The following is a 13,126-nucleotide window of genomic DNA, read 5'->3' as shown; positions in this document are numbered from 1 at the left end:
GGAATGTGTTTAATATGGTTTGACAGTACGCGGCTTGGATCGAGCTACCGTTTTTACACAGCCGATGTTCGGCACATGAATACCGCGCTCTTATGCTTTTCATTTGCATAGGCTCAACTCTGTGGCCCGCGGGAGGTGGATTTGAATCCAAAGCGCTCCGCTGTCCGATTGGGTTTCACGCCCCTGCTGCTGTTCACAATGCCACGCACTTCTTTGTGACGCACGTGGCATTATTGTGACAGCAGTGTTCAGTGAGTTCCACCAGAGGGCTCTGGTGAGCCCGCGTGCATCCCGCTGAGTCGGTAACCTGACGGACCCAATTGCGTTGCCCTGGCAACAGATATCGTGTCTGCTCAAATCTCACACACACAAAGGCAACAGATTGCGATCCTCCGTGTAGCCTACATGGGAGGCTGTGGGGGGGGGGGGCACCTGCTGCGAGCGAGCACCTGTTCACGCTGGGCGGGTTCAAGTGTGGCCGGCACCACCCCCGACCGCCTTTGTCTCCCTTTTAGGGTTGCCACCTTTTCCCCCCCATCAGACGCGGACATATTTCTCAGTCAGCCTCGGCCGAGCAAAATTGTGCAGGTGTACTACGATAATGCTCATTCGCGGTAAAGTCAATATAGCATAGATGCCAACTCTCAGACTGTCTGGGTCAAACCTGGACATGGGGCAACCCGACTCCCCGGTGCTGATGTTTACAAAGCACACAGATGGGTCCAAAAGATAAAAGCAACGATCCCCCGTGCAGCCTGAACAGACTGTTGGGGCAATTGCTGTTAGCGAGCACCTATGAAGGCCGGCACGGCACACGAGGGGGTGGGTGGCCAGCACCACGCCGCCCGGCCGCCTTTGTCTCCCCAGGGGTGATGTTTACACACCGCACCGGGTACTCATTTGAGTCTGAGTCGACCTGTGGGAGGGCCGAGTACCGGGTTTAGACACTCGTCACCAGGGTTGGCCGTGAGCGGGAATCGAACTTGGGTTATTGTTGCCGCAGTGCACACACACACGCACATGCACCGGCCCCGTTGCTCCGTCCGTTACAACCGGCCACTCAGCCCTGGTGATTCAGGAGCCATCAATCGGCGGATGAATTTCAATTCCAGGCCGTGGACAACGTCAGTGGTGAGCGACATCTGAACCGAGAACCGATCCACCAGCAACCCTCTTCAATGCGTGCTACCTTCAACTCGCACAGACCAGCGTGGTGAAGTATGGTCGAACAACCGTCACGGTCGACGCGTCACAGAGAGGAGGTGTTCATCCAGCAGTGGATTGACAAAGAGGGTTTAGAATTAAAAAAAATAACCCGTAAAAACAAAGTTTTTCACTATCAATCTTTTATATGCGTGGCTGGCTAGAGTCCTCTCGTCCTCTGGCTTGAGATGGCTGCCACCTATGGGTCAATGATTGTCTGGCAGCATTAAGCAATTGGTAATTAAATATTTAAAAAAAATTCCCTAAACAGTGTAAAATTTTGGAAACAAATTTTCACGAAAATTCATTGTCACGCACAACGAGTCTGTCTGGAAAATGTCAGCTCGATTGGATCACGGGAAATGGGTTAAAAAACGACCGAAAGATTTGCACGGTCCTAAGCAAGCAAGCGAACTTAATATAAAGGATTTAAAATATATTCGCCTGTGGAGGACGCGGGGATCGATCCCGCGACCTTTGGCATGGGAAGCGAGGGTGCTACCAACTGCGCTACTCCGCCACGGCCTGTGGAGGGGTTACGCTCTGGGCTCCTATACTGTGACGTTCAGCCAAAGCCATGAATGAGTTCTATTTGAATAAATGTAAAAAAAAAATTTTGCCTAAAAAGTGTTTAATTTTTTATTTTTATTTTCACGAACATTAATTGTCTGTTACAACGAGTCTGTGTGGAAAATGTCAGCTCGATTGGATCACGGGAAGTGGGTTAAAAAACGACAGAAAGATTTGCACGGTCGTAAGCAAGCAAGCAAGCACGCAAGCAAGCACGCAAGCAAGCAAGCGAACTTAATATAAAGGATTTAAAAATAAATAAGTATAACCCGTAAAAACAAAGTTTTTCACTCTAAATCCTTTATATGCGTGGCGGCTAGAGTCCTCTCGTCCTCTGGCTTGAGATGGCTGCCACCTATGGGTCAGATGATTGTCTGCAGTATTAAACAATTGGTAATTAAATATTTAATTTGTTTTCCCTAAACAGTGTAAAATTTTGGAAAAAAAATTTCACGAACATTAATTGTCTCGCACAACGAGTCTGTGTGCAAAATGTCAGCTCGACTGGATCACGGGAAGTGGGTTAAAAAACGACCGAAAGGTTTGCACGGTCGTAAGCAAGCAAGCAAGCGAACTTAATATAAAGGATTTAAAAACCCATGCGGGAGGTGACGAAAGGGTGGAACGACAGTGATGACGAGGCTTCGTGTTCGCGTTATGAAATGACATTGCACTCAATAGCAAAGCAAGCGCATGCATAATTTAGATGCAGACAACAGGTGCATGAGATGTAATCGACGATTAAAGAGCCGCACGAAATGAACCGATAATGTTCGTGAGTCTGACGTCAGCCTCGCGTGTGTGCGTGGGGCTGATGCCAGCAGAATCTGTCAATGACTTGATGACTTGAAAAACTAATTACAGCGTCATCAAAAACCCGTCATGGAATCTCATCTGCCGAATTGATCTCACGCCAAGACGAGCCCATCTCAGGCTCGCCATCGTGCGTGGAGCGACTTTAATGTGAGTGGTGGAGGTGCGTTCGTGTGCGGAGTGGTGTGCGCTGGTGAATGAGCGAGGTGTGTGGAGTGGTGTGCGCTGGTGAGTGAGGGGTGTGTGGAGTGGGGTGTGCTGGTGAGTTGGGTGTGCTGGTGATTGAGTGGTGTGCGCTGGTGAATGAGCGGGTGTGTGGAGTGGGATGTGCTGGTTAGTGGTGTGTGCTGGTGAATGAGCGGGTGTGTGGAGTGGAGTGTGCTGGTGAGTGGGGTGCGCTGGTGAATAAGCGGGTGTGTGGAGTGGTCTGTGCTGGTGAGTGAGCGGGTGTGTGCTATTGAGTGGAGTTCCGATGTAAACAGTGTTGCAAACTCAGAGATTTAGTCACTAGATTTAGTGTTCGGTTTCCTACGTGACACAATTTTTGCCAAAACTAGACGCAAGTCTCGTGACTTGCATGGGCGAGGACACTTCAGATTGCGAGCAATACGAGTCGTGCATGAAGGACCCTGCACCATGTCCAATACTCGGCCCGCTGTCGTGTGCCATGTTCGACGACTTCGTCTTCATCATCTTCATCGAGCGACTGTTTGAGCTTTGGCTGTGGCGACTTTCTGCGTGAAGGAGTGGACAGCTCAGTCTGCGGTGCGGAGTTCACCAGTGTCAGGAGTAGATTTGGCCAATGGCGTTTCTAGTATCAACATTTCTGTATTAAAAATAATTATTTAATAAATAAAAGTGTCACAGATTTGCCGATACCAATGACATTGACTTTCAATCGCAGAATATCACTGTAGATTCCACAGATTCCCTATGTCGGCTCAGCTTTAAATGAGCAATCGCGTGCAGACACGAGTGATTGGGAGACCACCCGCGCTTCAAGATGTGCTCATCACCCCCAGCGGCTCAAAGACCTTTTAATCCGGATCGGTCGTCATCACTCACCATCAGTCCACTGCTGGACCAAGGCCTCTCCAAGCCGCTACTGTGATGTAACAATCCACCTAGCACCTGCAAACGAGCCGATTTCATTGTTCCATCTCCACCCTGGTCGTCCTTTCCCTCCCATTAGTTTAGCTGCTTTGCTCAGCTCGCTCACCGGCCTTCATCCCTTCTCGCGACGCGTCCTGCGCAATCTCACTTTCATTCACAGTCAAACTTGTGGCTTGTGCCTGCATACGTCTCTGAAGGAGCACCATATCCCTCTGCACATTAATGCTATTTGGAGCTGGTTGGGCATTAGAGACGTGCATGAATTGTACGCACCTGGTTAATTGCAGAGTGTGTGGAGCAGTGGCGGCTCGTCAATAGAGGGCGCAGGGGCGCCGCCCCCATCAATATTCAAGAAATATACATATGCAAAATTTATATAAAAATACATAAATAAAATATTTTTTTCATACGATGTGCCGGCTGGTAGTAAGAAAAGCATCAGCATTTTATAAAAACTGGCTTTAATCGGTCAACTATTTTCTATGTTTTTCAATGTGTTTCATGCGGGGCGCCGGACAAATGGATGTCTATGTGAGACTTTACATTTTCGGACAGCATGTGACCTGAAGCTGGTCTCTAATTGGTTTCTTAAAGATTCTCCTCGGGGCGCAAGTCGTTGCGTCCCTGGCCAATCAGAATTGGATACATGTTATTTTATCCAATCTGATTGGTTCTCGTCACCTGTCATTCAAATTTACGCTGTAGGCCACTACTGCGAGTGCGAAGGCGACACCACTTTGACACTTGCTAGGCTGATCAAATTTTTTGTGTTAACAATGGCAGCAGTTCATCCAAATTCTGTAATTTATTTACAAAAAAACCCTTTCACAAGGCTTTCGCTGGAAGAAATAAAAAAGATAAAGGATCTCGGACCGGACCAACCTGATTTACAAATCCAGCAGCAGGCCAGTGACAGAGGACGAAGCTACACACGAAGCTTCACCCGCGCTTGTTATGAGAAACGGAGGTGGCTGGCTGGATGTGATGTTAGCAATTCTCTTTTTTGTTTTCCCTGTCTTTTATTTCAAAGTGTCGGCACTGAAGTTTTGTGGACAACGACGGGGGTAAGAGACCTCAAACATCTCTCTGACAAATGCAAACGTCATGAAAGTAGCCGCAGCCATATTGATAATAGCATGAAACTAACGTTTTTATGTTCAAGTAGGAAACATGCTTTTTGGTACTTTGGTCTGAAATGTATATAAAAGAGAAACATTTATGTTCAAGTAGGAAACATGCTTTTTGGTACTTCTTTTGGTCTGAAATGTAAATAAAGATCATCAAAATTTATATTCAAGTAGTCAAGATGGTTTTTGGTACTGCTTTATATTTATTTGCCCCCCTCAATAAAATAAAAAAAATGCGCCCCCCCAAAAATAAATATCACCAGCCGCCACTGGTGTGGAGCCAACTGAATGCGACTAGAGTCGTGTTCCCCATATCAGGTGGGTTTCTTCGTCAGCCCTCACTCGCCAGCGTGGTGAAGTATGGTCACGCACCTTCTCACAATGGAATTAAGAGCACACCATGCAGTCCCCACGACAGCACCCACATGTACACTCCCTCTCGGCGCTTCATTGCTCATTCCATAATTTCCAGAACGACTTGTTTAGAGTCGGAGGGATTATTGCCGTAAGGCACAACCACAAGAGTATAAAGTACGCCTATCCATAATAATCCCATATGATTGTACCCTATGCTGTACAGTATTCATATCACCCTATGAGGGTTAATCATTATCACGAGGACAAGATAACGCGAGATGGATGTGGAGTGGCAAAAAAGATAAAGAGTTCTGGACTGCTTCCGGCTGAAAACAAACACTGAGTCTAACTCTAACCCTAACATCGCAAGGTCATTGACCACGCACTTATGTGTACAGCCGTTTTGGCAATCCACTGCTGGATGTAAAATAAAACCCATCAAACACATTTGTCAATGCCAGTGTCTTCAAGGGGTATCTATATCTGCGACGTTTTGAGCAATGGGCCTTCTTCATGGCACACCGCTGGATGAGCGGCCGTGGGGGGTTGTTTGAGCATACTTCCCCAGGCTGGTCGCTCCGGCTTGGTGATGGGGGGCAGCGTAGACACGGGCGCACAAAGCAGCTCAACACATGAATTTGCTGCACCGCCCACAACGGAGCCAAACCGAATCGCGAGAATATCCCTAAGCTTACCCCAGCGGTGCCCTATGCAAATTCAGGTTTTCCTTTAATTTATTTCCATCCTATGCATTTCTAAACGGATGTTTCTCACCCATACCACGAAGCTTAAAACAAAATATGCATTACCTCTTGTAACCACAATGGCATCGTCCACAGACAGTGCTGCGTCCGGATGATATTAGGCCGTACCAGTAACTGCGGGTGTGCGCGACCTCATTGTGCGCAGATGGTGCTTTAATTAATGACAGTGCGTTCATTTACGAGCCCGTCTGTAAATCTACTGCTGGATGAAGACCCATTCACGCAGTGTCTGCTCATGGGGGTTGTTTGACCATACTTCAGGGAGGGGTGGGGTCAAGACTAATTCTTGTACCACTCTCCACTGATATTGGCTGTGGCTGGGAAATCGACCTGCGGTTTCCCTTGTTCACAGCGCGTTGCGCTAATCGCTGCGCCACCGCTCCAGCCAGCCATTGCTAACCCCGACGATGACCCCCTAGTGCTGGCTACCAGATTATCGGTTCAATTGGATTGCTCGACTAATCGGATGAAGTGAACGTATCACCTCCTTTTTATACGTGTGCCGCTGGACGGGAGGTAATGGGCGGGACTTGGAAACGCGGTCAACATCATCAGGCGCATATGGATGGGCGGTGGTGTTACCGGCCTTCGGGAGGCAGGGACCAATGGTAACTGCCACACAACAAAACAGTCAAATATATTTGAAGTCGCTTAATCCACTTAACTGACGAATCATTACAGCTGTCCACCCCCTGGGCTCACTAATCGCGCAGCCGGGGACAACCACTAGAGGCGCCATCGTGCGTGCGTGCGGCTGCTCCTGCTGCTGCTGCTTCTCTCTGTCCGCGCGCAAGCTGAACGCTCGCTGCTCTCGAACACCAGCCACGGGAGGGTGGGATGCGCCCTTCCCCTCCCCTCCCCGCTGCCTCTCTCTCCGTGCCTCTCCCAGCTCTCTCCTCCTCCTCGTGTCACAACGCCGAACCGCTCCCATCGTGGCCGCAGCGCAGCCATCCCAGGGAGCCGCCCGCGGTGAAGCAGGAGGACGAGGAGCGGTTTAGCGGCGCAGCGGCAGCGGCAGCAGCAGCAGGAGCAGCAGGAGCAGGAGGAGAGGTAGACGGAGGATCGGGATGAGGCTGCGTCATGAGGATGAAGAGGCGCGGGCAGCGGTCGCCATGGCTGCGGCGCTCCGAATGAACAGAGCTGCGGGTGACGCTCGCACCGGCCTCTGAGCCCGAGGTGGACGCGAGACCGTGGCGGTGGTGGTGGACGCGAGACCGTGGTGGACACGACTATCGTCAAGTCATCGGTGGACTCGATCCCCGGCCCTCGAATAAATCCGTGGACGCGAACCGTGGTGGTCCAGCTGCAGTGGACCCTGGTGGTGGTGGTGGTCGAGAGCGGCGGTGGTGGATACGAGGTCGTGGTGGATACGACCATTGGTGGACACGAACCGCAGTTGTCACGAGGCCTTAGCGGACGCAGACCGTGGTGGACACAAAGCTGAACCTGTGACGTCTTCTCGGCGGTGGACACGCAGGCAGTGGTGGACATTAGCTCGGGGGGCCTCTACAAGAATTTCCCCGCGGCGAGTTTGCGGTGTCAAACCCTCTGGATCGTGCACAGCACAGCGGGCACCATGGGGGTCATCTTCTCCGAGATCCAGTGCAACAACGAGCAGCGGATGTGGTGGGCTTTCCTGGCCTCCTCGCTCGTCACCTTCTTCGGCGGCCTCTTCATCATTCTGTCGTGGAGGTCACTCAAGTACCTCTGGACGGTCTGCTGCCACTGCAAGAAAGCGAACAAGGTGATCGAGCGTGCGTGACACCCACCTCCCCCTTCGCTCCCACGGACACGTGTAGACATGCAATATTCATTGCACCTTCGACGCTGTGGTGTGCAAGGGCGCGTCAAGCCCTTTAATTTCTAACCGCACGTACATCTCTATTCACATAGAGTATCGCGATTGCACGATTGCTGTTCCACAAATGCCGAACCTTGCCTTCCTTGTCAGTTCAGCTTTGATTTCATAGAAAGTATTGTGACCCCTCCACCTCCACCACCACCACCACCCCCCAACCGCCCACATCTTTCTCCAAACCGGCACTGACCAGCGTGGTGAAATATGGTCAAATGACGACCACGACTGCGTGGGAAGGCCCCCCTATCCAGCAATGGGTTTGCAACGAAAGGGGCTGTAAATGCGCGTTTTGATTGCTCCCAAGATATAGGGGTTTTGTTGTGGTGTACTGTAGTTATATTTTTACAATCATGGTTCCGGGATCATGTATCGAAAAAAAAAACATGAGCTCATCAGTGGAGATGGTGAAGATCATACCCAGTACGGTCATGGTGGTGGCTCATTCAAGCATTAAATATCCAGGCTCAAACCTGCTCAGCTCCCGAGATTTGACGAGCTCCGATACGTTGATGAAAGATACCGTGTCGATATATATTGGTTCAACGCATTTGGTATAGATCTATACAGCTGGGGTAGTAAACTCCACGTGCTATCTGATTTGCAAGAATAATGTACGACCCTTTTCAATTCCACCGCTGGACGAAGGCATGTCGTGTTGGTACACGGAAGTTGTTTGACCATACTTCACCAGGCTGGTCATTGCGGGGTTGGTGACGATGGCCTAATCGATTCGAGGTTTACAAATGGCAATCGAACCGTGAGCGGGTGGCCCGTTCGGTAGCTGCAGTAGCACGCGCGGACACACGAACAGGAGGACTGAAGGTGCAGCAGGACTTTCATATCTAGTTTAGTTTACCGTCTTGGTTCTTTCGGTAAAGTCACGTAGAATGGAAATAATAAAATAATAAAAATAAAACATTATAAATATGCTAAATTCCTCTTGATATGCAACATTTTTTTTATCAAGGCGCCCTTCCCCCCTTCCATCCCAGCTTAAATAGTCGCTCCAAGCCTGGAGTGTGTCATTCAGACTCTGTCTTCTCGACAGACCTGTTCTTCACCTGAGGACGGCTGCTTGCGTTGTGGCCGAAACGTCGTGAGAATTATTTTATTTAGTTTTATTTTTATTATTTTATTATTTCCATTCTACGTGACTTTACCGAAAGAACCAAGAAGATGAATCCCTGCAGTCACGAAAGCTTTAAATTGTAGTTTAGTTTACCTTTGGTGGACAACCAAATACAATTATCCTCCTTATAGCCTCGAACACACTTGCGTGGCAAGCGCAGTTACTGAGCACACATACACAGGGTGCAGGGAGGGGTTGGGTGGCCAGCAACACGACGCCCGGTCGCCTTTGTCTTCCCTGGGGTGATGTTTACACACCGCACCAGCTACTCATCTGAGTCAACATGTGGGAGAGCTCAGTACCGGTTGAGATAATCGTCACTGGTGTTGGCCGTGAGCCGGAATCTAACTTGGGTCGCAGCGACCTCCCCCTACCGCTCCCCACCACCACCACCCCTGAGCGAGACGTGTGCCTCCAGGTAGGTAAAGGCGCAGCCCTGCAAGTGCAGGCTCACACCTCTGCTGGTGACAGAGCACCCCCTCTAAAGGGCATTTGGCCTACTCGTCCACGGTGGTCAGGCGTCGTGGAAGGAGTGGGAGTCAACCGACACGTTACCCCACCACACGCGAGCTGTATGTGTGTAGGTTGAACTTCTTTCGCACCGTACGTAGTCAACCATGCAAATCGGAAGTGTTACTCATTCACACTGCTGGGATGGACAGAGTTCGGGTTTGCGAGCACAGGAGCCGCTAAACCTTGGCAGCGCGAGCACTCCCCGTTCACTGGACTGGCGGAGGGGACACAACGGAGATCTTTGGGGTAATGGCGGTGGATAGAAGCGGAGATAATGAACGTGCAGATCATCAGAGAGGAGCGGGAAGAGACGCTATCACGACGCGGCGGTGGGGAGGGGGGGGCAAACTGATTCTGTGTTTATATAAGACTCTGCCCAGGGGGGGGGGGGGGCTTCAGATTGGAGCTATATGGAACCTTCAATGGCGGAATGAAGATGGATTAAGATGAGGTACAATAAATCACGAGAATAATTTGGTGACTGCAGCAGCTGGAGGGCGGGTCATGCGAGTTCATTAGTAATCATATTGTCGTGCAGAAATTATTTCCCCCAGCGTCTGCGCTTCCCCTGCCTTCACCAACCCTCGACTGGCCATCGTGGGGAAGTATGGTCCAATAACTCCTGACACGTTGCAGAGGCCCGCATCTAGCAGTGGATTGACAGGAGGGGCTGCACACGTGCATCTGCAGTAAATGATGATTCGACAGCCCTGTGCGTCCACTGCTGGATGAGGGCTACCCCACGTCACGTCTGTCATGGGGGGGTTATTTGACCATACTTCACCCACGCGGACAATGCAGGTTGCGGTGCCACGACGGCGAGACGTTAACTACCTCGCCTGGTGTACACGAGGTCGTGGGTTCGAGCCTGACTGATGGCGATATATTTTGAGTCTCCACGTTCTCCCCGTGGTCGCGTGGATTTTACTCTTGGGTCCTACGGTTTTTGCCTCCACATCGAGACTCAACATGTGTTTCAAGTATTTGGCTGCTATAAACTTCCACGTGATAAGCCACTTCGTTGAGCTATCATTTGTGACAAGGTTGCTTCTTAAAACAAGCTATATAGCTCAGTGGGTATTACCTTGTAAAATAAAAATAAAAGTTTAGTTTTGGTGAAGGACCGGTTGAGATATCACTTGCCACTGATGTTCGCCAAGGCATGTAATCAAACTCTGGTCACAAGGTCCGTATCACGAAATTGCGCAAATCACTATGCCACCGTTCCAGCGAAGATGATATGCATAGTGTGGTACGTACATTCAAACTGTTCAACTATACAAAATACGCATTTAATGAGACGATGCCCAAAAAATATATTTGTTTCAAGTGAGCGTTTTTTGTGTGATTACGCTGAGACCATTTGGCACGAGACGCCCATCATCTCCTGGGTAAACACGCGGTGGAGCCCCTGTAAGGCAGCTCAGTAAGTAGGTTCGATCATCTCTTCAACGCATTTCTGAGCATCGCTCTTACTCCCTTGTCCACTTTGGTTTTCTCTTGGTGCTCTCGTGTGCTCTTAAAATGATAATAAGATATAGATTTGGCAAGAATGTTGAATTGCCTCTTCAGTTTCAGAGGGTTCTCGCTCATGTGACCCCAAGCAGAACTTTCCAGAAATAGCCGTAGAGAGATTCAGTGGAGGCGGCTTCCATGGGTATACAAATACATTCATCAGCCCTATCTGCAGTCGTTGTCTGTTCTCCGCTTGTGCGAAGGCCTCCTTCCCATGCCGATGCCATCTCTCACGATCCCCCGTGCACGTCTGCACGTGAACTGATCTCACGTGGCTCCATCTCCAACTGTGGGCAACTTCTCGGATGCATTTCCCTCTCATTTGACTGCCATTCCATCACGAGGGTCGTCGACGTAGCTTCGCCATCACCCCTGCGAGCAACGTGTCCTGCCGAAGCCTACCGACTTAACCGTCAACACGTCTCTGATTTGCGTTTGTTCCCTGAAGCATGCGCTCCTCCTTCATCTCTCCCTCAACGTGTAACTCCGAACGTGCCACTTCTCAGCGTTTCTTTGCTGCGCCCGTTTTTGTTTTCTTTTGATCTTTTATTCCAAAAGCCAAACTTGCTGCAACGCGCGAGTGAAAGTAGTTCTAACATAAGGAACGGGAACCTGACGCTTTCTGTGTTTTGTGTGTTCGTTGTTTACGTGACGAGTGGTCCTTAATGGCTCCGTTGACAAGCATCTTTCGGTGCGCAGATATAATTACATGCATTTTTAATTGCTGTCATGGAGACACTGTATGCATTTTTTATTCAATTACAGCAGCAGCGGTGCGGACCCGGAGAGGGATGTGAATAATGTAAGGGGCTAAATGTCTCAACGGCGAACATGAAAGGGTCCGGTGCCCCCCCCCCCCCCGCGCCTCTTCATTTGCGTGACCTACAGTGAAGCGGCAGCGGTAACGGTTTTTCGCGTTAGCAATTGATACGTGAAAGTAGAGCCAGGGAACCTTTTCCTGGAACGAGACAATTATTTGGTGGTGGTGATGGTGGTGATGAAGATGCTGCTTGCTGCTGCGTTGGCAGGAGTGCACAAACATGAATCACAACAAACTCAACACATTCGCGAATAACACTTTGCTCTTAAAAGAGGCAACGTTTCGGGCAATGGACCATCTGCATGGAAGTGTTATTGACGGATATCCTGCGAGGTCTTTGTTTTCTTTACCGAGGGTTGAACTGGAATTTCAAACAAACAAAAAACTTTGGCGGCCAACCACAAGTTGGCACACGCCCACACCAGCCTCGGTCTCGTTGCACGATGCCAATGCGGAACGAGCGAAAAATTAGAAACGCATTGTTGTTGCCAAGCTGAAGATATACCCTTCTAGTACTCGATGAGTGCGGCTACGATGCCTACCCGGATGGATTTGGACCCCGGGACGTCACGGTCCAAATGAAGCAAAAATTTGTTCGCAAATGGCTTAGTTGCAAAACAGCAAGATCAACATTGCCTCTGCCCTACTGGCAGACGAATGGCCACTTGCAGGCTGGTGCTGCCTTCACCTGGGACAGCTGCCAAGCAGTGGGTCACCGAGGCCCAGCAAACATAATGACAACAACGACAGCTGGGCATTGGAATAATGGAGATGAAGATGTTCAGGCACTTTAAATCGCGGAGGCATTTAAGCAGCCTCTAATCACATTGTTATCCTTGCACTTGTCAGCAATAGGTAAACGTCATACATCAGGGATTTTTTGGGTTAGATCGCGTAAATATAAATATTGTTAAATCTGTCACCACCCGACGTAGCCAATTAGTTTGGTGTGTCACGTCAACCAAAAAAATGCCAATTATTTATGAGTTCAGCAAATCGGTGTGCTGGAGAGTGAACCCACAGCATTTACAATTCGAGTACGACGTTTTGCGGGTAATTACATCCAGCATCATCATGCTACAGCAAGAAGGTCAAACATTTGGCGGTCCTTACATCGGTTGACACTAACTTTGATCGTGCTTGGAGCGCCGACATTGACTTTGTGGTCAGAGCTACTTAAAAGTCCAACGTGTGGGCTGATTGCGCAAACATTTTAAACACAACGTTGCGATGATGCTTCAATATGTCCCCTCCAGTACCCGATTAGTGCGGCTAAGCTGTTTGCTCTCATTGTTGTATGTTTGTTGAACTTCTTTAGCACCGTGCGTAGCCAACCGTGATAAT

General features: G+C 49.6%; 1 protein-coding gene across 12 annotated transcripts in view; it reads left to right on the top strand.

Moving 5' to 3' along the window:
- Positions 1-6,739: 6,739 nt before the first annotated feature.
- KCNMA1 (potassium calcium-activated channel subfamily M alpha 1) overlaps positions 6,740-13,126 on the top strand; it is a 107,594-nt gene continuing 101,207 nt past the window's right edge. For all 12 annotated transcript variants that reach the window (XR_009756083.1, XR_009756084.1, XM_061564895.1 and 9 more), the window contains exon 1: positions 6,740-7,691. Coding sequence is in view for 10 of the 12 variants with exons in the window: in XM_061564895.1 (XP_061420879.1) it covers positions 7,524-7,691 (168 nt within the window). In the remaining 2 variants the exon portion in view is untranslated. The remainder of the gene's footprint in view (positions 7,692-13,126) is intronic.

The sequence above is a fragment of the Lethenteron reissneri genome, chromosome 34 (genome assembly GCF_015708825.2).
Source record: "Lethenteron reissneri isolate LAM-NWPU_2019-01 chromosome 34, ASM1570882v1, whole genome shotgun sequence".
Taxonomy (NCBI): domain Eukaryota; kingdom Metazoa; phylum Chordata; class Hyperoartia; order Petromyzontiformes; family Petromyzontidae; genus Lethenteron; species Lethenteron reissneri.
The sequence above is the reverse complement of the archived record's forward strand: the minus strand, read 5'-3'. Positions and strand labels throughout refer to the sequence as shown.